This window comes from Periophthalmus magnuspinnatus, chromosome 16, assembly GCF_009829125.3.
Source record: "Periophthalmus magnuspinnatus isolate fPerMag1 chromosome 16, fPerMag1.2.pri, whole genome shotgun sequence".
Taxonomy (NCBI): Eukaryota; Metazoa; Chordata; class Actinopteri; order Gobiiformes; family Gobiidae; genus Periophthalmus; species Periophthalmus magnuspinnatus.
The window spans coordinates 23507264-23532357 of NC_047141.1; the positions used below are offsets into that span (position 1 = coordinate 23507264).

The following is a 25094-nucleotide window of genomic DNA, read 5'->3' on the forward strand; positions in this document are numbered from 1 at the left end:
AGAGTAAATACAAAAATATATTTATTTAAACAAATGCACATTCAGGGTACAAAAATATCAGTATACAAGAGTTACAGCGGAAAAGTAATTTCTCAGATAAAGAAAGGCCTAAGACCATGAGTCTATAGAGTCCTTGAAGAGCATGTCCACCATAAGCTCCAGCAGGTCTGCAGGGCCAATCACAGGCCTGAAGAAGAGTTCAGTGAGGAAGCCTGGTGTGATGCTCTGCAGAGAGGAGGCTGTGAGCAGGATCTGAGCAAAGCGCCCCCTGTCCCCTGAGTGCAGCAGCTGCACCACTTCACTCAGGGCGTGCTGGGCCTCCTGCTGCAGCCCCTCTACAAACAAGCCTGCTTTCAGGTCTGGGACATCTGTGGAATGCAACAGTTTGAGAAAATGTACATAAGGTATAACAATATGTAGGTCTAATATGTAGGTCTAATGTAACTTCTTCTTACCAGGGTTAAATATCGTAGTTCCTTTAAGGTATGCATATTCCTTTGGGCTCAAATCCAGGCTCCAGAACTTTTTCAAGCAATACTTAAGTTTGCTGACCCCAGCCATAGTGGGCTGCTCCCTGTCTGTGTCAGGGCCCTGTTGTCTGTTCAGAAGGATCTTCTTCAGCATGCTGTCGGCTGGTGTGTCCATCACATCAAAGTCTACATGCTCCTGAGCCAATCCCAGGATGAAGAGAGGAGCCCAGCAGTTTTTTAGCAGCAGGTACTGGTCTTTTGGGGGGAGCTGGTTAAACGCAGGTAGATTCTTCATGAAGTGAACAGTTTTTACCAGTACAACGGAGGCTTCTTTGCAGACCTCAGATGGCCTTTTGAGTCCTACCGTTCGCCGCATCTCACAGGTACATCTGTGAGAGACTGAACTGTAGCTGTTTTCATGAGGCCTGCTATGGTCCATTTGGCTAAGTATATTGAAAAGGATAGGATTAGAAAGCCTATCACAATTGCCCGAGCTGTGGCATCTGCAGTCCATTCTAATACTGTACAGGTCCGTCAGGTGAATGCTTACCCCGTCACAGCAGTGGCCTGTATTTATAAGGCCTCCCGCCCAGCCTACTGGACCTTGACTTGTCAATACACCAGAGTGAAAAACAACCATGTGCTCTGCCAGGTGACAGATGGAACAACCCTGGGAACGAGATAAGGTTTTCTCAATGAAAAGACACTGCTGGAGTAATGCCTGTATCAAAAGGGTGGGGCCTTATCTACCAGTAAGCATTATTAACCCAAGCCGTACCAAGCTACCAAGGACTCGGGACTCGACCTTAGGTGCATCCATGCACAGATGCACGATGCCAACTCACACCTGGAAAGCTGTAGAGAGGCCAAGGTGTACAGGGCAATGACCTGCAAGTTAAACCCTTGTCATGTGTGTCATTTGTGGCTTTAAAAGGCACCGTATTCTGTTCAATAGAGGTGAGTCCACGACCTGTATTGTTTTACTTTATAGGTATCTTTAAAAGTTTATTCTGTCATATAATTTCGTTTATAAGGACGGTTATAGTGGAGTCATGAAACATATTCTTTTGCATACCTAATTGGCCATTTTTAGCCAATAACAAAAGTTGGTCAAATTTTAAGGAATTCCCATTTATGGTGTCTGTGCAATAGTTCAGGTAGTCACCTATATTAGCTCATTCAAGTTTGTTATCAGTTCTGTGCCAGGCACCGAGGTTTTACACCGATAAGAAGATGACATTATTATTGAGCAAAGAAACAAAAAGACTGACAATTGACAAATTTTAAACTCATTTTCATTCATATCATTATTGACACCTTTACATCATTTTATTAGGTATACATATTAACGTAATGCATACTTTTTTTTCAACCCTTGCAAACTTTTGACCTTACAGAAAGGGGTAGCAGCGGTGAACAGTAGTGCTGTGAAGTCAAGGTCACTCAATAAACTTAATGATAGTAATAAAATGATTACAGTCCAGACTTGAGTGGCAGCACCAGGCACCAAATGTTTCTCATATTTTCCCATTATCTTTAGTGATGCAAACAACAGATACATTTAACACAGTTTTCTTCTATTGAGACACATCACAGGATTCAACTATGACATTATAATCAGACTTAGGGGTAGACATTATTGACTAAAATAAAAACCCCAGTATTTATTTATCCTCATAATAATTATCTTATGATACATTTGCAATCCTGTAAAAATATATCACACAAATAGAAAAAACTAAGTAAAGAAAACTAACCACATGCAGTCATTATAGGCATATCACTTAAAAAATAAATAAATCTTATTTTCAATATTAAACTGCAAGTTCCTTTCCTTTTAATTAATTCATGTATCATAGACAATATAAGTCTACTTGGTTTTCAAATTGTGCATTTCAATGAATTAGCAATTTCAATATTAACAATATTGAAATTAGATTTATTGACCATCTCCAAACCAAAATACAACCACAGCTTAAGGCAGTGGTTCTTAAAGCGGAGTCTAGGGATTCCTGGGAGTTCTTGAGCCTTATGTTGGGGGTCTCACAAAAATTGATCATCACTGATCATTACTTGCGTACTACAAATGTTATGATATACAATATTTTTGGTACAAAAAAATTAAATAATAACATTTGATTATAAATATAGTTTGACTTTGAACTTCTATATTGTGCTGGGATGCCACAGTAGAAACACACTAAGGGGTCCAGAGATATTTTAATACATTTTAGCAATAAAACTAACTGAATAAATGCTATTAGATAAATGAAATACCAAACTCTGCTAACATTTCAATGGAGGCAGGCAGACAAAGGGGTCAGATCCTCCACTCAAAAAAGTGTGCCATGAAATAAAATATTTCAAATGTGAAGTCTCAAGTCAGGTTCAAGAATGTGAGCATTACTGTTCAATGACCTACAATGCACTCAGGAGCGTCTACATGACACACTGACAGTTGTAAATGCCTGTGATAAAACTTGTGTTTATAGAGGCTAGGAGCAGTCAGAGACGGGCACGGAGGACAAACACTTATCTGAGCCAAGACTATAAAAAACTCCTTTATACAATTGGACCAACTGCTGTCTCCTGAATCTTAGGATGACAGACACATTAAGGGTGCAGAAGCATGATGTGATATAAGATGTTTACTGAGTTGCTGCCTTTCTTAAATTTCATTTGATACCTCCAAACAGCAATAACTAAAACACACATGATGGTTAAAAAAAACGCCACCACTCAAATAATGAAGTGAAACAAGCATTTCACCTTCAGTTCATTGATGCCAGAGAATACTCTATTTTTTAGTCTATTTTTTGTTTTTAGTGGTTGAAGCTGGTTATGCTTGTAAAACCAACTGCAAGTCAATATTAAAGTAATCTAAAATTTTATTCCGGAAGTACTGTGTGACACATAAATCCACATGGCCCTTTTCTTCCTCTGCTGCCAGTGACTATTGATTTTCTCTAGCACTTACTTTGGTTGTGAGGCCATTGAACCCTGTGTGCTGTCATGTCATGAGTGTGATGGACATGATGTGCTATCTGACACTTCACCTTCACCTGCAGAACAGGAACATAGAACCACTCACAGACAAATTGATGTTTTAAACAGCTAGGTAAAAGTCATCTGACCAAAATTTTAAGAGAAATGTTCTGCTTGTCATCCAAGATGTGGCCTCATAGCATTCTTCCCATGATAAAGAAGTGTGGGCAGGTAAGAATTATAAGGTAAAAATAGAGATAGAGATACTTTGACATAATATATCTGTAACTAAGGACATAATTATGAGATAAAGCTAGCATACACTCAATATCAGCGACAATGAACAGGTATTTTTTCATTAAAAAGTTTTGGCGTTATCCACAAAGGCATGTTTTCAGTGGAAAGGATATTAAATCACAAGATCAATGTGGTCAAACCAAAACAAATAGCCACCATATGTAGTTTTGGTTTGGTTTTAACTGTCAAAAACAGTGCCTGTAATTCACTGTATGGGCTTCTATAAGATCATAGCCCCTGATGTAAAATTCTTGAACATCGTTAAACTATTCTGTAATTTACTTGGAATCACCAAAAAAAAGTTGAATTATTTATGTATTTAATGTTATTAGTGGTTCATTCTGTGGTTCTCGTGTTTTTGATATGTTTAGTTATTATACATATTATGTTTCTGTAATATCAAATAATGACTAATACACAGTAGGCACTATTTTATGGGACGTGTAAAAGTGATGTCAGGGTACAGACACGGGTCCTGCTTTATTACCTATTACTATCACAACACAATGATAAAATCTTAGGTGAAGGCCAAAGAAAGCATTAGCCTGGAGGTTAATGAACTCTCACTCAGTAGGTTGCATGTTGGTCAAGTAAGTAGGCTACACTGCATTGTGAAGACAAACATCAGTATTTCACCTATAGGTCTATGTGCTTGCCCATATTAGTGTCTACTGTAGTGTACACTTACAGTAAATGTACTTGTATAACCTTACTTTTGTCTTAGCTCCATCAATGACAACAACAATAATAATAACGTATATATATATTTTCATTGTTAGAGTTCATAACAATTATACATTTAAATTATTGTTAAATACAAAAACATAATATGAAAATGAATATCCAGGTTTGCATTTTACCTGCAAATCTGCTCCCTGCACCACCATCACAATTTAGCTGCCTAAATATGATCATTTTGAATGAATAGTTGTGCCTATTTTCGCAGTTGTTCAACAATAATAAAACAAAAAAAAAATTACATCCTACCCAAATTGTGAAAAATTTAGGAAGAGGCTGGGTAAAATCGGCGCCGGATATGACGACACATCTTTGCTGTTCGTAAACAAACATGGCGGACGCTGAATTTGTGCCTCCCGTTTATTTTGCGATCTGTAATATCCCGCCGGTATTTCGCTCCGCAGATCTGAGAAATTATTTTAGCCAGTTTATAGAAAGTGGTGGTTTTAAATGTTGTCACTTTCGCCACCGTCCAGAAGTTCTTAAAGATACGGAAAAGCTTCCAAATGAGGACAGCGAGGCAACAAGCTCTGAGAACCCCGCACCGAGTGAGCGAACCCCGAAGGATGGCGAGCTGCGGAGAACGGTGAAATCTTGCTGTTGTGTCGTTTCTGTCCACGCTTCCCACGCTGACACATTTATGAAGATGTATTCTGGAAATCACTGGATCGACTCAAAGGGAAATTGGTTAACCAAACGCTGTATTATTAAAAGAATCAGAGTTTCACAAGACAAAGGTAGCCATAATTAGTGTTATCAGTGTTATTTATAGGCACAATGTAGCTTTTCTGGTGTGGGGTCCGCCACCTGCTTGTCTCCATTTTCCCGAAATGTTCCACAATATGGCAATACATGTATGCATCTTTGAGCAGACAGAAAGGACCGACATACATAGGGTGGACCCTACACCAGAAAAGTTATTGTAAACGTTTTTTTAAAAGGCACCCTGATGCTATGTGCTGTGCAGATTTGAAACCATGTTTGTAATCTATCTAATCTATATTACCTTCAGAAATCAGAAATTTAGCTTTTTGACATTTCCTGGCAAGATGGTCATGGCTGCCAATTTTATTTCTAACTATGCCTTAACCCAGTACACTGAAGCTTTCATAGTTGACCTCTGCTCTCATTCTGCCTTTGAGCAAGAGACTACAACATGACCTGATTGGCCCACGTGTTACTGTTTGTTAACATAGCAAAAATCAAATCATATTCTTTTCTCTATTTTCAGGTGAAGAGTCATTTCCATACAAGACAAAATCTGAACAGCGTCGCCATTTATCGCTGTCAGAGCATTTCACAGAGAATGACCTCAAAACCTTATCAGAATTAAATCCACCAGCTTTGATGCCAAATGGAAATGTAGGCACTCCTGTAACAGTTTTCCTCCAGCTCATCCAATCATGTCGCCTTCCTCCACGCCTTATAAGGAAGCTGGGCCTAGTTTTTCCCAAGACCAGCTCCAACCGTCGTTATGGGAATGTGCCATTTCAGTATCATAACACTTGCACTCTCCCAGCCACAGAAGAAACTGTTTTAACTGCAACAGGGCATGAAATATCAGGACCGGGCACTTTAGCTCCTTCACTTTCAGAAAGAAAGAAGCCAAATGATAGCACTCAAACAGAAAACACAGAAGAGCCAGAAACAAAAGAAGAAGACTCACAGTCTGATGCTGATGATGCAAGTTTAGAATATTTATCTTTTTTTCCATATTTGTCAAAATTACTGATTTTACTTGTAAAATTATCACATTTAGGATGACGACTTTTGTGAGGAATGGGAGCGCCATGAGGCCTTACATGAAGATGTAACCAGCCAGGAACGGACCAAAGAGAGGGTCTTTGAAGAAGAGATCGAGTTAAAATGGGAAAAAGGGGGCCCTGGACTGGTGTTTTACACAGATGCCCAGTACTGGCAAGAGGAGGAGGGAGGTATGTTTGGTCTATTCTGTGCAACATGTTGGATTCCATTATTTTGTTTAAGGTTAAAAAAGTCACTTTGATAACACCCTTTTGACAAATGTAATATTGAAAACATTGTTCATTTTTTGTAGATTTTGATGAACAAACGGCAGATGACTGGGATGTTGATATGAGTGTTTATTATGATAAAGGTATCACATGCACACACATTTAAGTCTTCTACTTTGGCATTATAGATTAATTTTGGTTACATTGATTTTACAGATGGTGGTGACATGGACGCTCGTGACTTTATACGTATGCGATATGAAAACAGACTACGAGATGGTCTTGCAGATGGATCTGGTCAAGGCCAATCTATTGGAAAATTTGAAAAGTTCACTAAGGTAGATTTACTAGATTGATCATAGATTGAAATTATGCGTAAACAATGTGGTATAAAGCATTAATATTGCTCTCAGGGCTTTGGACGACGTGTGATGGAGAAGCAGGGTTGGAAGGACGGTGAAGGTTTAGGGAGCAGTCAAACTGGAATGCCTGAAGCCTTAGAAAATGAGGGCCAACATCCAAACTGCAAAAGAGGATTTGGGTAAAAAGCATTTTTATAGGCTACTGTATATAGCAATCAATAAATGTGTTGTAATATAGGGCTTTTGTTTTTTTTGTAGGTACCATGGAGAGAAACTGCTATTGCATTCAACAAAAAAGTCAAAACCAGATTTTCATATAACCACAGTATATGACAAGCCAAAAGACATGGATGGAGGCGATACATTGTTGAGGCGCCAACCTTCCACCAGCATGAAATACCGAGGCTGGCAGCCTGGGGGCAGCATAGGACCTAAAAGATGACATGAAAATCTGAAATGTTAAGAATTTTTTTACATTTTAAAACGAAAACATTTTCTTAAATTAACTGTAAAAATGAAAAAGGTTTACTATAAAAGTACGCAATTTTAAACACGCTATTGTTGATCTGTTGTGTGTATTTCTTTAATCATTTTCTTTTTTTGCATTCAAATTCAAACAGTTACCCCTCAGCATTGATTTTGTTTAATGTAAATGTATGTATAATGTATATCTGGTATCCCGGTTTTAGTTTACCACAACATTATTTTATGCGAAAAAAATATTTTGTCGGGTTTGTTTTGTGACCCGGAAGTGCATCATTTAGCATCGCTATAAGTAAAGCTAGTCAAGTACTCAACGGCGTCGTATGGTAAATATCTCTAACTATACATTCAATTAACTAAACAGACCTAGGCAACACAAATTTTGAGAAAATCACGATAAGTCCAAGTAGCAATATGCAAAGTAAGTAATTTTGTCCTCGCGTCTTAGCAGACACTTGATCAAAGTTCTACTCCATAAAATGTGATTCAGCGTGTCTCTTTATATTAAAACACGTAAATAGATTTGAATAATGTCCACTCAGAAAGGGCCAAAGCCCTCCGTTCGCTTTGGTCAGGTAGTCATTGGACCACCAGGCTCTGGGAAAACAACTTATTGCCAAGGGATGCAGCAGTTCTTGACTGGTCTGGGACGAAAAGTGGTCGTGGTGAACATGGACCCTGCGAACGAGGGACTCCCGTACCCCTGTGAAGTGGACGTCTCTGAGTTGATCACTCTGGATGATGTGATGGAGGGTTTGAAACTTGGACCTAATGGTGGACTCTTGTACTGTATGGAATATTTACAAGCAAACCTGGACTGGCTTGAAAATAAACTCCATAAACACAATGACTGTTACGTTTTGTTTGACTGCCCTGGACAAGTAGAGCTATACACACACCAAAGTTCTGTAAAAGACATATTCACACAGCTGGGAAAGTGGAATTTCAGGGTATGTATGTTTTAATATTTTCACATATTAAGAAAACAAGTTTTGATATTTGTTAATTGCTTCTCTCCTGCCCAGTTGACAGCAGTGCATCTTGTGGACTCCCATTACTGCACTGACCCAGCCAAATTCATCTCTGTGCTCTGCACCTCTCTGTCCACCATGCTGCATGTGGAGCTTCCTCATGTCAATGTCCTCTCCAAAATGGACATAATTGAGCAGTATGGCAAACTTGGTCAGTCAACATTATTGTTGTGCAAAATGTATAATTATTGATAGCTTAACATCACCATATTTTTCATACTTTGTTTTTACAGCATTCAATCTTGACTTCTACACAGAAGTTATGGACTTGTCGTATCTTCTTGACCATCTTGCTTCAGACCCATTCTTTAAGAAATTTCGACATCTTAATGAGAAGTTGGCAGAGGTCATTCAAGACTACAGCCTGGTCTCTTTTGTGCCTCTTAATGTACAGGTAAACAATTTTTCCTTTTCAAATAAATAAGGGCAACACATGGCTAATCTCCTTTTTGTATATTTGTATATAGACATATTAAGTGTAATATCAAGCTTGAAATTTTTATTTTACAATTATCAAAATAAGCTGTTGATATTGTCTGGTATTAAATAAGTTGTATGTGGTGGTGGTGGTCTTCAGTTCTTTTCTTGTTATGGTTTTGTATTTAAAGGACAAAGAAAGCATGATGCAGGTTTTGCGAGCAGTGGACAAGGCCAACGGCTACTGCTTTGGTGATCTGGAAGAAAGAAATCTGCAGGCCATGATGTCAGCGGCTGTGGGGGCAGACTTCCAGTTTGACTCGTATCCTTTCCTATTCACTCAAGTGACTCACTGTGACATGTCTTTTTTAAAGTAATCTCAATGTTTACAGTACATGACTACAGTGTTTAATATATCTACTGTTCAGAGCAGTTGAAAGAATAATACGTTCTTTTAATTTCTTAAAGCAATGTAAAATTGACCAATATTTTTCATCATATTTTGTTCGGAGCAGCACATTTAGTTTCTCATGAATGGCGATTTAATTTTCTTTAACATTTGACTCTATAGGACACTTGGAGTACAAGAGAGATATGTTGAAAACAGCAAAAAGAGTGTTGAAGAAGAAATGATGGAACTGTAAAATGTGATATTTAAAATAAAGGTTTTAAGCACTAGTATAAAGTGAATACTTTGCATCCTACATCTTGCTTGTTTTTGACATTAAATATAATTAGGCGGTTTGTGTTTTCAGGTTACCTAAATCAGAATTGTGTAGTGATTGAAAATCATATAAGCAATGATGACTTTGACCAAAAACAAGTCTCACAAATTCAGTATATTCTTTGCCCAGCAGATGGCACATGTGATAGCAATTTCTCCTCCCACGTCCACAGGATCTGCTCCGACTTTTGCAAGCTGCCAAAGCAGAAAAATTAAGTCAGGCGGGGAGAGGAAGCCACATTAAATCTGTGTTTCTGCACAACTGGCCCCGTGTCTGGTCTCTCAGATATAAGTGTCTTTTTGAAAAGGGTTCTTCTCTATATCTTGAATTGGTGCCTGGGTGAAATTGGATGTCCTGTTATTCAAAAACTAATAATATTCAGTTATAACAAAACAAAAATGTGTAGGCTACATATGCTATCTATGTAAAGCTTTCGCTGTGTGGATTTCTCCTAGATAAAGCGTGATCTACTTTGAGAGCTCACAGTGGTGTGGAGAAATCATATTAACCCCATGGTGTATGTGGCAGTGAAATTATGCATAGACGCATTTGGAACTCGCCTGGAAATGCATGCGCTCTTGAAGTAGGATTAGGGGGTGTGTCAGGCAGAATGTTAAATTGTGTTCCTATGTTTGTACATGTGATCAAGTATGCCTTCTCACTGCTACTTCCTGTCTTTTTCCTTCATGCCCCCTAGAGGTATGTGTATGCCTGTGTGTTACAACCTACATCAGGAAAACTATTTTTACAGTGTTGATGTGTGATTGAATAAACGAAATTGTTTTGTATTCCAATCCATGCTATTCTAAAAAAACAAATATTACAATTTAAATATGCCATTTTGAGCACAATCTCCCAGAATTTGTTACAAGAGAATAGAAGTCAACCTAAAGCGCACACACTTCTCATTACCATCCACCCCTGCCTTTTGCTCTGCGCAACATTGTACCAAATGCCTCCTTTATTCGACTTATATGATAAAACTGAATAAACAGGCTTCTTCCGCACTGTTTAAATACTTTTAAACTATTTTAAAATCCCATCCCTGTCACAAGATAAGGGTGGTTTTGTGTGAGCGCAGTTCAATGTTGCAGGGTGAGAGAGTGCTGAAGTCTGCGCCCATCCCCCCACACCGGAGTGCTTCTGCCGGAGTGAGAGACAGACAGCGCGGAGAGGGGGTGGCAGAGCAGAGCAGAGCGGGCTGGGGAGGGAACAACAGGGAATGTGCATTGGTAGTCTCGTTTGCTGCAAGGCTTCCTCCTTCTGCTCTGGATAAGAAACAGCGCGTTGCCTTTGCTTGCCTTTATAACTATGCCATTACTTGAGATGCATTATTGAAAACATGAAGGTATTGAAGTTGTGGAATTGTGTGTGTGTATATATATATATATATATATATATATATATATATATATATATATATATATATATATATATATATATATATATATATATATATATATATATAATCAATTTAATGTAAAACAAACCAACATTCACATAATATAATGCCTTTTACTTTCATAACGTTATAACATGTAACATGTAACACATTATTTTTAAACTGGGAATAGACAGCCATGTCCCAGATAAGACAACTAGACTATTAAATTGAGTAGTTAGTATCAGTTTGTTGTTATGTTTTTATTTATTTTTTTACCCAAACTGACATTTCTTGGATACTAAATGTATTATCAATCAACGTTCAATCAATGTTGAAATTGTAAATTAGAAGAATTGTTTTTTAGGCTACATTTTAGGCTGGGTAATGGCTAAAATTATGTAGCAGGCTTTAAATATTATATCTTGGGTTACTTTTTTCCTTACAAGAATTGAAGAGAAACGTATAAACTATGATGAGGCTAAAACACAGCGTGAAAGTGGATGACCCAGTTCGGTTCGCACGGGCCTGGATCCACCCCGTGTTTTACAGCCCTCCGTGCGGCTCAGTAAAATGGCTGTATGTAGCGGAGCCTCGTGTTGGTTGGGCTCGCTCCCTGCCTCTACCCGGGCTCAGTAACACAACTCCCACAACAATTTCTGTCGCTCTTTACGCATTGTATGGAGCCTCCATCACTTCGTAAGCCCTAAACGGACCCGGAACCAGGGGATGGCGGCCGGATTTTGTCCGGTTTAAGGGGCGGGAATGAATCGACACAAGGATAAATGGTTATAAACAATTCTTTCTATTCAATGCTCGCTTTTGATTGTGAGTGACTCGCCGAGAGGGAGTGAGGTGGGGGGGTATATCATGGCCGCTCAGGTCGCCAGCGCCACCACTCTGAACACTAGCCCGCCTTCCGAGCTTAAAAGACCGGATCGAGAACCCAAAGAGGAGTCGGTACCGGGGGACAAGCAGTCGGATAAGAAACACCCGGGTTTGGACAGCGGCTCACCGGGACGAGGAGATCTGCAGGACGCGGCCGACGGTGGAAATGCAGGGGGAGGAGGGGAACCTGAGATGAAGAACGGCAATGGGAACGCACCCAGAGCCAACAATAATAACCAGAATGACTCTATAGGACCAGAGGGAAATAACCATCCCGGTTTGGTACACCACCACGGCTCAGCTTTTCCGCCACCTTCGTACGGATACGGGCAGCACTACGGTCGGCCTTTTCATCAACATGGCGGACAACAAAGCCCTGGCATGGCAGCTGCTGCGGGTCCAGTCGCACAGCAAGGCAATATGATGGACCCTTATCAACCTAATTCCCACGAACATGGCTTTTCGAACCACCAGTACAATTACAGCCCATTCCCGAACAGGACTCCATATCCGGGCCAGGCGTACGGCATGAACTCCCCGCGCAGTAACCAGGCGCCGACAGCTGGGGGACAGTCAGCTAAACAGCAGCCACCAGCGGGAGGACCCACTGCTATGGCAGGCTCTTATAATAACCAGAGATATAATATTGGAAACCCTCAGCCAACATCTACACCGACCCTTAATAAGCTACTAACTTCACCCAGCTCAACGCGGGGTTATCCGAACTATCCCTCCAGCGACTACGGTAGCCAAGAAGGCGCTAGCAAGGGACCAGACATGGGCAGTAGCGCTCAGTACGGAGGGAGCAATACGGGCTGGCAACAAAGAAGCCATCACCCGTCACCTATGAGCCCTGGAAGTGCTGGGCAGCCACTAAGTAGAAACCAGGTAAAGTCACACAATTACACGGGTTTGTAGGCTTTTGCCAGTTCTTCCTTCTCTTAGCCGCTACATAACGTTGTAGGCCAGCCATTGTCTGATACTAGTTCGCAAAGACTCTAAAATGGCTGCCTCTCGTGTGTGTGTTTTCCTTTACAACAAACTATCTAAAATGTGCTGTTTTAAGGTGTTAACTGTGGTAGATAGGGACATTTTGACAAAATACAAAGATGGTAACATTGTTAAAGCATCGGGGAAGTCGAGAAGGCCCGACTTTGAAAAGGGGCAATAATGCAAATCGTTAGGCAAGGGCTAGCTTTTCGCCTCGTAACCCTCGATATCGTTGAACCACAGATACATTTTCTCAAATTAGGTTGGTTAATAATGTTTTGATAAGTGCAACAGCTATGAAGTAAAATATTAGATGAAGGTTATAGCCTTTTTATGTTTACCTTCGGCCTGTTTATGATAAGCGATCTTTTAGAGTGTTTTGTTAATCAAGTTATTGTTAATAAAGGTTATTAGTGTTTTGTTGAGGGTCTTGTAAAGTATTCTAATATTTTCAACTCGTTTGTAGCCTGTATTTTCTCTTCATCTTGAACGGCATTTCCGTCTACGAGCGGCTGATAAGCAGCGCTGTAGATGAGTGACTGCAGAGTGCAGTTTGCTCTGGGATTTGAATTGTGGAGGTAAAATCCTGCTGTCAAAGCCAGGAGGTAGTTGGTCTTGAGTTGACATGCTAGCTCAAATCTGATTGGCTCCTCAGCCCCTGCTCATGGCCATTTATAATTGCATGTGATGCGGGCAACTGGTGATAACAGTAGCACACAGCACTAACTCATCACGGGGTCATAAAAGGTAACTGAAATAGTCCTACCCTCACCTATATTCTTTGACTGTTGAGATGCTAGGATGTAATAAAAATGTATGGTTGCATATATGATATTGTGTGTTCTGCAAGCTTGTAGCTGTTTTTCATGTTGAGGGGCAGCTCAGTAGCTCAATAAAAATGTAATGTTGGTTGTTGAGATCTGAACAGCTGATGTATGAGGGTATTCTTTGCAACCTTGACATACTTTGGAGGAGAGCATTTGAGATAACTGGTTCCCTGTTTGTGAGGATACACCTCACTGCTGTGTTACTTTTAAATAATTCCCCAGTTTCCTCTCAAGTCAGTGCTGTAAGTCTATCTTCAGGTCTCTGGGCAATGGGAGTTTTCCTCTGTTTTATGCAGATTAGCCATGTGTTGCCCTTATTTATTTGGCTTCATTGGATCACATAGGTCATCCGATCTACTGTTCTACTACTCTCTATCAGCAGTACATCAGTGATTCTGGTTAATCTGTAAATTTAGATGATGTACTTCTTTTATCTGTTGTTTAGAAAAAGATAATATGAAGGGTAAGCTTGTACTGCCTGTACTGTTCATGGTTTGTATCTTTTTCTGCTGTCAGTGTTACACACTTCATTCCTGATGTCATTCATTCAGGGCCAAACTGACTGCTAGGGGGGAAAAGGCACTTGAATCTGACCCAAAACAGAAGCACAGCTGGTATTGGTTTAAGTTCAGACAAAGTTTGAATTGCATTTCTGAAACTACTGAACTTAGAAAAAATTGTAATGACCGTGGGAAGTCCTTTTGTGCCAGTGCAGATGCATTTTCATCTTGTAAAATTGTAATTTTGTGTCTTCCTGTCCAGCCAACTGGTCCCATGGACCCAATGGGAAAGATGAGGGGACAACCCTACGGAGCAGGAAGTCCATATGGACAGCAATCTCAACAAGGGGCTCCTACAGGTCCCCAGCAGGGCCCAGGTTACACTAGCCAGGGGTATGGCCCTCCTGGACCCCAAAGATATCCACTGGGAATGCAAGGACGTTCTCCGGGAAGCATGGGAAGCATGCCTTATGGACAGGTAGTATTTCAGTTTTTCTTTTGATTTGAGTGCATGAACCTCTGAGTTGTTCATGTTATTGCTGTTTTTCAGATGGGATCCTATGGACCGCAGGGACCAGGAGGTTATGGTTCTCAAAGCCAGACACCTTATTATGGCCAGCCTGGCCAAGGTCCTCACTCACAACAAAGCCCCTATTCCCAGCCCCAACCAGGGCAGGCCGGAGGCCAGGCCTCTTACCCAGGGCAGCAACACCCTCCAGCGTCTGGCCCTCACACACAGGGAGGGCCGCCCTATCAGCAGCAGCACATGCCCCCTCAGACACAGGGGCCACTGCCAGGCCCACAACAGGGACCCCAACAGTCTCAGCCTCCTTATTCCCAACCTCCTGCCCCGCAGTCCGGCCATTCGCCCTATGCTCCACAGCAGGGTGCTCCGGGCCAAAGCCAACCACAGACTTCACCAGCTCCTCCTGGATCACAGTCCAACTACCCGGGGTCCAGCGTGGGCTCGCAGCCGCCCTCCTCACAACAACAGCAGGTCCAATCTCAGCAGTCTCATCCACAGAACCAGTCTGCATACCCCCAGGGCCCGCCATCTCAACAGCAAGCACAACAGTCACCTTATCAGCGCTTTCCTCCTCAGCAGCAGGTACCAGTTTCAGTTGGAATATTTTAAGCACCCTTTTCTCTGGACTACAGTTTTCCTGCAGCTGCACTTCAGCATGTCTTATTTTTTCTTTTAGGAGGTATCCCAGGACTCATTTCAGTCTAATGTTCCTCCATCTTCTCAACCTAAATCTGGCACTGATGATGGTCAAGGCCGCCCATCCAGCCTTCCAGTAAGTTTTACTGGAAAATACACTTCCATCCTTGCTGCTTTGACATGCATGTTTATTTGTTGACTAGAGTCAAGAAGTAAAGGGGAAGTTAAATATAAAAGCAGCACTGGCATTAACTGCTGATGCAGCTTAATGGATTTTTTTGTCCTTCGGGCTTGTGAATAATATGTGCATATGTTTTAATTGTATCCATTTTCGTGGTTACATGAAAAAAATAGTAGATTAGAATTTTTTTAGTCTTAGGAATAACTTGTACAAAGAACTACATTTTTGCCTCTGACTTTTGAAAGCTTTGTTTTTATTTATTCACTTTTGCCATTTTAGGACCTGTCGGGGTCCATCGATGACCTCCCCACAGGGACAGAGGGAGCCCTGAGTCCTGGCGTGAGCACCTCAGGAGTGTCCAGCAGCCAAGGAGAGCAAAGCAACCCCGCCCAGTCGCCTTTCTCCCCCCACACATCACCCCATCTCCCAGGCATCCGCGGGCCTTCACCTTCCCCCGCTGGCTCCCCCGCTAGCGCCAGCACACCGCGAACAGGGCCACTGTCACCCGCCAACATGCCAGGTGGGTCAAGCATTGCATGTTAGTGTGAAATGATGTGTGAATATTGATTAAAGGTGGTCTTTTATAGATGTATTGTAGATTTGTGAAGTGGTCTGAATGCCCATAAATAAAGGAATGAGTTTGTTTTTATTCTAAATTGCTGCATTTATCAGAACCCAATTCCATTAATCAGACCATGATTCCATATTATTGTCATTTCAGGGGCTCAAATGCCTCCAAGGCCATCCAGTGGGCAATCAGATGGAAGCTTACATCCAGCTATGAGCCAATCTCCCATGGCCCAGGACAGAGGTATGCCTTTCATTTGATTATCCTTCAGTTGACTATAAGTTGCACTTTGTATACACTAGACTCATTACTGTACTTCACTGTGTCCCACTGAAGCTTTTATGCAAAGAAACCCTCAGATGCCACCTTATGGCTCCCCTCAGTCAGCCTCTGCATTGTCGCCTCGACAGTCGTCTGGAGGGCAGATGCATCATGGTATGGGTCCATATCAGCAGAACAATTCTATGGGCGGGTATGGACAACCCGGAGGACAGTATGGCCCACAAGGTTTGCACTTACGTTTAATTATATGGTGTTAAAAGTTGATTAATTAGAGAGATCACTATATGCCACACAATTCTTTGTATGAAAGATGTACAATGGAGTAAAATATATTGTTAACCAGACCAGTGGAGTTTAGTGTATCTTCATACCATGCTGTTGCTGGTTCCTCTCTGACTATTCTGTTGCAGCTATTTATAGCAGTGAAGCAGAGAGTCAGCTGACGTAGCACAGCCTTCTGTCAGGGCCTATGACGAAAGCTTGTTGCTCAGAGTTTTTAACTGCTACTTTTAAGAATAAATGTTTTTAAAAAGCAAAGACATTGTTTTAGTTAATTGTTGGCTGTTAATGATTACAAAATATTTTTCATCATTGACATCCTGAATGTGCAAAAAAAGCTTTTATTCACACAATCTAATTCTTATACACATTTACTGTTACATAGATTGTGTAACTAGCTTCATCCAATGAAATTTCCTAATATTGTATGGTGCAAGACCTTAAAAGAAATCTACAGTCTACAGTGTTTTTATTGTTTGTTTTTTTTTTTCAAATGAGTGTATAGTTTCTGTACTAGTTTTAGTATATTAGTATTGATTACTGTCTTGGTAGCTTTTTGGACAACTGTTGTTTGACTTTAATAATAAAGCCATCAAACCTTCTGGGTTTTTTTTTTTCAAGGTTATCCGCGGCAGCCTGGTTATATGCCCAATGCCAACTACACAGGACCTGGAATGGGCCCAATGAACCCCATGGCGGGACAAGTTGGGGGCCCCCCTTATGGAAGCATGCCTCCAGGAAGAATGCCTCCAAATCAAATGGGAGCAAGACCTTACGGCCCCAATATTGCTCCAAACATGAACCCCAATATGCCTCCAAACATGGGCAACATGTCGCATCAGGTAGGCGCAGGAATGTGTCCACCTCCAGGCATGAACCGAAAGCCGCAGGACCCAGCCGCCATGCAACATCCTGGCACCAACTCCATGCACAACAGGTTTGTTCATTAGCTGTTTGTATTCTCTTCATTTACTAACGCTCAGATAGGGACACATGCTAGTATTCCTGTATTGATTATAATATTTAAACTGATTATTTATAGTAGCCACGATCTCATGTATTATTTTATGTTTATCATCTGAATGATGACTCAATTAAACACTACACAAATGAGCAATGTTGTGTCATCTTTATTCAGGATGCCTGGGTACCCCAACATGTCTCAAGGGATGATGGGGTCTGGTCCTCCTTATGGTCCTGCAATGAACAACATGCCAGGAATGATGAATGCTCAAGGAGGATCGCCTTATTCCATGGGCCCTAACATGGCCAATAATTCAAGTGGTAAGTGATGTAATCATATCTTATGATTCTTGCAAAAATCTGTATATTGGTATACTTGACAATGCAATACCAAAAATGCCCAATCTGTATTATATATTGATTGAGGGCTGTAATAATTACGAAGCAAAATTCAAGTTGCATTATTACCTTTGTTACACTACCATAATTGTAATTTTTATTGTGTGGGGATTTGTGACTTGCATTGGTAGGTTTTTGTCAACATACACTTGTCTAATGCATTTTTAATTTTATGCACTCTAGGTATGGCACCAAGTCCTGAGATGAACAACAAAATGAACAACAACAAAGTAGATGGGAGTGGAACACCAAAGCAAGAGTCAAAGTCAAAGGTACCGTAACTGCTGGTGCTAAATTAATTAATTTGATTGATTACTTAATGTTTTATTTTCTCTGTAATTTAAAACAGAAATCAAATTCATCAACCACAACTTCAGACAAGATAACACGACTCTATGAGCTTGGACCAGAACCAGACAGGAAAATGTGGGTTGACCGTTACTTGTCCTTTATTGAAGAAAAGGCGATGGGTATGACAAACTTGCCAGCTGTTGGACGCAAACCACTGGACCTTTTTCGATTGTACATGTCAGTTAAGGAGATTGGAGGCATGACACAGGTAAATGCATTGTTTACCACTATTGAGTAAAAAGAATTGTTGATCATTTAAACTAACACTTAATTATACTTCATTCAGGTTAACAAGAATAAAAAGTGGCGTGACCTGGCAACTTCTTTGAATGTGGGAACATCAAGTAGCGCAGCGAGTTCTTTGAAAAAACAGTACATCCAATGTCTGTATGCCTTTGAATGCAAATTGAACGTGAGAAGACCCCCCCTCCTGAGGTTTTTGCTGACACAAAAAGAATCAGACTCCTAAAGTCCAACCTCCTTCTCCAGGTATGCCTCTTTTCAACCACTCAAATCGTATGAATTATTTTTTTTTTTAGCATCACCTGCAGTGCCCAATCCAATTTAACTTACTAAATCATGTATCACACTTTCTGCCCCCTTTCCTTTATTTCAAACTGAAGCGTTCCCTCTGCTCCACACAGGCTGGGTCAGGGTCTCTATCAGGTCCTCAGACACCCCAGTCCACCAGCAGCTCCATGGCAGAAGGTGTGGGACCTAAAGCCCCCAACACCGCCTCCACTCCTCACTCACAGATGCCTCCAATGCCTACTGGGCCAAGGTGGGTAATATGGAAAAAAATGTTTTAGGAAAATGTTAATCAGTGAATAAATGAGTAAAAAATTAGTCTATTTTTTCTTTAAATGAATTCAATAACCCTTCTATTTGCTTTTACTTGTGTCTTAGGAGCAGTGTTAACTTGCAAGACCCTTCTCAGACAGTAGTGACCCTGCTTTCCCACGAAGGAACATGACCCCCAACTCTGCCTATCAGTCTGGTATGGGCAATCCAGACATGCAAGGACGTATGGGGTCTTATGAGCCTAACAAAGATCCCTTCAGTAACATGCGGAAAGGTGCATTTTAAATATATAATATTTAAATTATGTTTGTTCACCTACTCATGTGTTTTCATTTGTATATGGTGCAGTTGGTGAGCAGTTTCTACCTGCGAACCAAGGCCCAAACAGTGACACCCCTCAGCAGCCACCACAGCAGCAGCCTCCATACAGAGGACCACCTGGGGCAATGGGCTCCATGCCTATGGGACCCAGGCCACAGTATCCGTACGGACCTGGCTATGACAGGAGGTGAGATTAGTTGTAATGGTGCTTTTTTTTTTTTTTTTTTTTTTAATTTTACTACCATGTGTTTATTTTAGTCATTTTACTTTTTTGTCAGAGCTATAACTTTGTGAAATCTTTGCTTGTGTCACAGATCAGAACAAGGAATGGGCCCAGAGGGCAACATGGGATCCAGTGCACCACAGCCAAGCTCCATGATGCCTGCCAATGCCGACACAGGGATGTATTCGCCAAATCGCTTCCCACCCCAGCAGCCACGGTTAGTTATCAATGAGTCAATTTCTAGGGCGGTAATTCAACAAATTGGAACAACAAATTAAATGCAAATTAGACTGAATTGTTGTATGAATTGTAATAAATTACTGTTGGTTATTAATCTGAATTATTTGCTAAATTGCTTGACCTAAATGGACACTTTTGAGTCTTTATTTCAGAGGATTCAGTTGAATTTGATTTGTTTAACTTTGAAGGATAAATAGTAATTTTGGCCTTTTACAAAAACTCTCCCGAGCACAGCTACAGCTAATTGGTGTACACAAGAGACCTCATTACACAAGATCGGCTATTGGGGGTGGACAAATTAATTGATGTCATTATTTTATTTGAAAGCAAAACAGGAACACCCCAATTGCGCCTATTTAAATATGTTTACATGCACTGAACAGTATCAATTTGAACATTTTGGCAACTGAATTCCATTGTTAATTCAAATTTCACTGTTTAATATGAATCATGATATGTTCACATTTATTACTAGTGTTAATACTGTGCAAACAGATAGACGTTGTAGCTTCATGTGAGATGTGACTGTTGATTTTGCTACACTTAGAAGTGATTAAGGCCAATTTCAATGTGTATTTGATATGTTTTTTTTTCCTTGAAGTTGATATAAAATGCACTTCTAGTTGCACTAATGAAACTCCATATTTGCAGGCATGATTCCTATGGTAATCAGTATCCTGGACAGGGAACGCCCCCTAGTGGCTCTTACCCTAATCAGCAGCCAGGAATGTACCCACAACAACAGGTGACTTTCTGAACTTTTGTTGTTGTATTGTGAACTTCTCAAAATGAATTACTACATTTTTTAAAAACTTTTTTGTGTCCATAGAACTACAAGCGTCCTGTTGAAGGTGGTTACCCTCCGTCAAAGCGGCATGAAGCAGACTATAGTGCACCCTACCCCAGCGGCCAGCAGCCATCGCAGCAACAGTCAGGAGGCTCAGCTGCCCCGTCTTCAGGACAGCAAGAGTCTTACAATCAGTATGGTGGCAGTGGACCTTACCCAGGCTCTGATCGCCGCCCACCTGGTCCAGGCAATCAGTTCCCTTTTCCATATGGTCGTGAGCGGATGCAGGGCGTTACAGGGCCCAATGCTCAGCCTAATATGCCACCTCAATTGATGCAGCCAGGCCCTGAAGGTGGTATGTGGCAAGGGCCACGGGGACATGAAACTACCAGAACTACCCAAACCGCCAGGGTGGACCTGGGGGACCTCCACCTGGGCATGGCTACCCTGGTATGAACCGCTCCGAAGATATGATGTCATCAGAACAGAGGATGAATCACGACGGTCAATGGGGTGGGCAGATGGGCCCACGGCAGCCTCCCTATGGCCCTTCAGGGCCAGGACAGCCCCTGTCTCGCTCTGTACAGTCCGGCTACCAGCCGCCTCAGGGGGTACAGAACCACATTCCACAGGTTTCCAGTCCGGCATCCATGCCACGTGCCATGGACAGCGGAGTATCGCCAAGTAAAAGTCATTTCATGCATGGAGTGATGAAGATGCAAAAAGCAGGCCCCCCTGTTCCTGCATCTCACATAGTGCCCCCTTCAGTGCAGTCGCCTTTAATCAGAAGAGATATGCCTTTCCCTCCGGGCTCTGTAGAAGCCTCCCAGCCTGTACTAAAACCACGCCGAAGACTAACCATGAAAGACATTGGTAAGTCATGTTTTTGTATAATTTCATACCTCATTTCATGTAGCTCTTTCTGTTCTAACTGTGTGTAATTGGTCTTTAGGAACACCTGAAGCATGGAGAGTTATGATGTCTCTTAAGTCGGGTCTGTTAGCTGAAAGTACTTGGGCCTTAGATACCATCAACATCCTCCTGTATGATGACTGTAGTATTTCTACATTTGATCTCAATACGGTAAGCAACTAGTTATGTTATTTGCACTCTGTAAGCACTTTATTTTTATAGCACCTTTCACAGATAAAAATCACAAAGTTTACTTGCTTATGGCTCACTTAAAACCATATGCAGTATTATTTGTGTCTTATGGTGGCCTTTTCATTCTCTTTCCTCAGTTGCCTGGTCTACTTGAGCTTCTAGTGGAGTATTTCAGACGATGCCTCATTGGAAATATTTGGCATACTGAGGGAGTATGAGGTGGAGACCCTGGTCAGAGGACGCTGCTTGATCCCAATGCCTTGAAAGAAGATTTGGACAACACAGAAGTGGAGATCCAGGCAGAGGACATGGAGGATGAGGAAGAGGACGATGATGAGATGAACAGGAAACTGTGGGCCAGTTCATGTAAAAGAGGAGGGAAAAGCAGCAATGCCTTGGGAATTTGGGCAAGAAGAAAAACACATGACAATGATGAAATAAAGAGCAAAGTTTTGTCAGAACAGGCCAAACTTTGTTCAGTCCTTCACTTGAAAATGAAAGACCCAAACAAGCAAGCAAGTTTGATAAATTCCCCCTAAAATTGGTACGAAAGAAAGACCCTTTTGCCTCTGCCCAGTCACAACAATCATGGCAAACTGCAAGAGTTTGACAGTGGCTTACTTCATTGGAGTGCTGGAGGTGGAGACTCAACTGAACACATCCAGACACATTTTGAACCTCACAAGATTTCTTGGAGCCACGAGAACGAATACCCGTGCCTCAAAGCTTGTTGAAGAGGCGAATCCCTGATGATGAACTCAAAGAAAAACTGTATAACAGAAGAGGGAGAGGAGACAAAGGACGAAGAGCCTAAGCAAACATCAGGCACAGAGAACGCTGAGATAAATGGACATTGAAAAATCCCCATCTCCAAACACAGATAATCCTAACCCCGATTCTGAGGCGCCTGCAGTTCAAAATCATGATGGTCAACAAGAAAATGACAAATCAAACTCTTTACTCACCAGTGGGTTACCACAAATATCAAAGCAGACTGGTGGCACCATCTTGGAAGATGAGCCTCACAGTAAAGATGAGGGGCCACTTGTCACAATCGCTAATTGGCAAGATTCATTGGCAAGACGATGTGTTTGCATTTCAAATATTATCCGAAGCCTATCGTTTGTTCCAGGCAATGACCATGAAATGTCAAAGCACCCAGGACTGCTTCTAATGTTGGGACGTCTGATCCTTCTCCATCACAGACATCCTGAGCGCAAACAAGCCCCACTTACATATGAAAAAGAGGAGGATTCGGAGGAGGGAACGGGCCAAAGGGATGAGTGGTGGTGGGACTGTTTGTCGCTGCTCAGAGAGAACACACTGGTCACTCTGGCAAATATCTCAGGTCAGTTAGACCTGTCTGTCTACTCGGAGAGCATCTGTTTGCCCCTGTTGGATGGCCTTCTTCACTGGGCAGTCTGCCCCTCAGCTGAAGCCCAGGACCCATTCCCCACATTGGGCCCCCATAGTGCTTTGTCGCCACAGAGACTAGTCCTGGAGACACTAAGCAAGCTCAGCATTCAAGACAACAACGTGGACCTCATCCTGGCCACTCCCCCCTTCAGTCGTTTAGAGAAACTGTTTGGCAACTTGGTTAGACTAATAGGTGACCGGAAGGTGGCAGTTTGCAGGGAGATGGCCGTAGTTTTATTGGCAAACCTGGCCCAGGGTGACACTCTTGCGGCGAGAGCCATTGCTGTCCAAAAGGGCAGTGTAGGGAACCTGTTGGGGTTTCTTGAGGACAGTCTAGCTGCCACACAACTGCAGCAGAGCCAGAGCTCCTTACTCCACCTACAGGGGATGCATTTCGAGCCTACAAGCCCGGACATGATGCGGCGAGCTGCTCGGGCCCTGCACGCCTTAGCCAAGGTGGAGGAGAACCACTCAGAGTTCACACTACATGAGTCTCGGCTCCTTGACCTTTCTGTGTCTCCCCTTATGAACTCACTGGTTTCTCATGTTATCTGTGATGTACTATTTTTGATTGGCCAGTCATGACAGCTGTAGGGAGCTGTGGCTCCTTTTCAAGCATTTGCCCTGCCCTCCTTTCCTGCTAACCTGAAGACTGGGAGCAACAGGGCAAAGAGAGTGACTGTTTTAATTTATAAAAGACAATAAAGATCCCAAACTGAGCTCTCCACAGGCTGCCCTTGCCGGAAAATCAGTGCTGTGGTGATTGACTTCTGAAAAAATGCCCACATAGTGACACTACTTGCAATGTGTTTGCCAACTGGATGACACTGCAAAGCGCTACAGTTTGGAGATTGTTCTGCACTTGGGGGAAAAAAGTACTTTTATAACAGATAAATAAATGAATTAATAAATAAATAGCTGAAAAACAAAAACTGTAACCAAAGTTGCTGTCTCGTTTACAGTGAGTTTGGGAGACCCGATGTGCCCTAACTGTCCCTTGAAGGGTACAATGAGTCTAACTGGTTAATGTTCAGAGGTGATGCAGACTGACAAGTGGCCCACTGGTTGAAGTTGCTGTAGTTTGGAGTCTCACCAGTTGGCCCAGTCAATATACAACTTGGTTGGGGAGGCCTGTGCAGTGTGCAGTAGATTGTAGGACATTTTCTGTACCATACTGCTCTTGAGTGTAAGCATTCTGTAACACGTCTCACACAGAAGCTGGTGATGCAGCTCTTCTAGAGTTCTGAGGTCTATTTAGTTTGGTGTAAAACAGAATATGGCTTTCTTCCCCAAAGTATCAAGAACCAACAACACCCTTACCTCCTCTTATCCCTTGATTGTATGGACACCCTTATGAAAAGAAATCACCTTGTAGGACTGGTTTTCAACTTCAAATACAGCGTTGCTGTGGTGTATATATAATGTTGTACATTACATTTCTTTTGTGTCCGTCTCTGTCTGTGTCACTATCCTCACGCTTGTATTGGTGAGGGAAAAAGGCTGCTAAGGGTTTGATCCATGGCCTCCAGTCCCTGATTAGACCACTTACAGACTCTTCACAGTGCTGTAGTACAGCAGACACGACTCAAAACTGGTACAACAATAAATTAGACAAACACATTTGACAATTTTCTCCAATCATGGATTGCATATTTGTATTTCAAACTATGTAGCTAAGACGACATGTAAATTCCTCCCCTTCCCTTTTGGCTCAATGAATATCATTTATTCAGTATGAAATCTTTATACTATATGTTCCACGTGGTAAAATAAATGTACATTAAATCTTCGTAAGCTGTTTGATGTTTGTGTGCTGTTAAAAAGGGGTTGAATATGATAATGAGAATAGATCATTTTAAGTTTATCATACCAATCAAAATCAATTTCCCTCAACAAAATATACTGGGTCTTAATAATATTAGCTATTTGTTTACTCTATGGACTCTACAA

The 25094-nt window shown here is 41.6% G+C and overlaps 4 protein-coding genes across 4 annotated transcripts; 3 read left to right on the top strand and 1 right to left on the bottom strand.

Moving 5' to 3' along the window:
- Positions 1-22: 22 nt before the first annotated feature.
- Positions 23-1003, bottom strand: nr0b2a (nuclear receptor subfamily 0, group B, member 2a). Its single transcript, XM_033980961.2, has 2 exons — positions 456-1003; positions 23-368 (listed from the first exon to the last, which is right to left on the bottom strand). The coding sequence occupies exons 1-2, from the start codon at positions 982-984 to the stop codon at positions 109-111; spliced, it is 789 nt and encodes a 262-aa protein (XP_033836852.1). The 5' UTR covers positions 985-1003; the 3' UTR covers positions 23-108.
- A 3778-nt stretch (positions 1004-4781) lies between these two features.
- On the top strand, positions 4782-7381 carry gpatch3 (G patch domain containing 3). Its single transcript, XM_033981594.2, has 7 exons — positions 4782-5227; positions 5722-6173; positions 6250-6424; positions 6547-6606; positions 6680-6801; positions 6877-7004; positions 7084-7381. Exons 1-7 carry the CDS (start codon positions 4822-4824, stop codon positions 7265-7267), a joined length of 1527 nt encoding a protein of 508 aa, XP_033837485.1. The 5' UTR covers positions 4782-4821; the 3' UTR covers positions 7268-7381.
- A 206-nt stretch (positions 7382-7587) lies between these two features.
- On the top strand, positions 7588-9423 carry gpn2 (GPN-loop GTPase 2). The gene is made up of 5 exons (XM_033981644.2): positions 7588-8258; positions 8334-8490; positions 8573-8733; positions 8948-9078; positions 9328-9423. The coding sequence occupies exons 1-5, from the start codon at positions 7839-7841 to the stop codon at positions 9398-9400; spliced, it is 942 nt and encodes a 313-aa protein (XP_033837535.1). The 5' UTR covers positions 7588-7838; the 3' UTR covers positions 9401-9423.
- A 2019-nt stretch (positions 9424-11442) lies between these two features.
- arid1aa (AT rich interactive domain 1Aa (SWI-like)) lies at positions 11443-24933 on the top strand. The gene is given in 31 exon segments (XM_033981001.2): positions 11443-12638; positions 14330-14545; positions 14618-15175; positions 15270-15365; positions 15690-15930; positions 16132-16221; positions 16315-16485; positions 17161-17476; positions 17678-17823; positions 18085-18173; positions 18251-18460; positions 18539-18656; positions 18659-18697; positions 18700-18741; positions 18877-19033; positions 19159-19175; positions 19178-19327; positions 19402-19561; positions 19689-19814; positions 20489-20582; positions 20667-21005; positions 21008-21497; positions 21577-21707; positions 21866-21916; positions 21918-21945; positions 21948-22064; positions 22067-22308; positions 22310-22412; positions 22415-22488; positions 22490-22567; positions 22569-24933. Coding segments are annotated over 31 exon segments (6756 nt in total). The 5' UTR covers positions 11443-11732; the 3' UTR covers positions 23730-24933.
- The last annotated feature ends 161 nt before the right edge of the window (positions 24934-25094 follow it).

Coding starts and splice junctions, on each gene's coding strand:
- nr0b2a (XM_033980961.2), bottom strand. CDS start 984: ATGGACTGCAGATGCCACAGCTCGGGCAATTGTGATAGGCTTTCTAAT. Junction 369..455: donor AACTACGATATTTAACCCTG/GTAAGAAGAAGT, acceptor TGCATTCCACAG/ATGTCCCAGACCTGAAAGCA.
- gpatch3 (XM_033981594.2), top strand. CDS start 4,822: ATGGCGGACGCTGAATTTGTGCCTCCCGTTTATTTTGCGATCTGTAAT. Junction 5,228..5,721: donor CAGAGTTTCACAAGACAAAG/GTAGCCATAATT, acceptor CTCTATTTTCAG/GTGAAGAGTCATTTCCATAC. Junction 6,174..6,249: donor CACAGTCTGATGCTGATGAT/GCAAGTTTAGAA, acceptor TATCACATTTAG/GATGACGACTTTTGTGAGGA.
- gpn2 (XM_033981644.2), top strand. CDS start 7,839: ATGTCCACTCAGAAAGGGCCAAAGCCCTCCGTTCGCTTTGGTCAGGTA. Junction 8,259..8,333: donor TGGGAAAGTGGAATTTCAGG/GTATGTATGTTT, acceptor TCTCCTGCCCAG/TTGACAGCAGTGCATCTTGT. Junction 8,491..8,572: donor TGAGCAGTATGGCAAACTTG/GTCAGTCAACAT, acceptor TTGTTTTTACAG/CATTCAATCTTGACTTCTAC.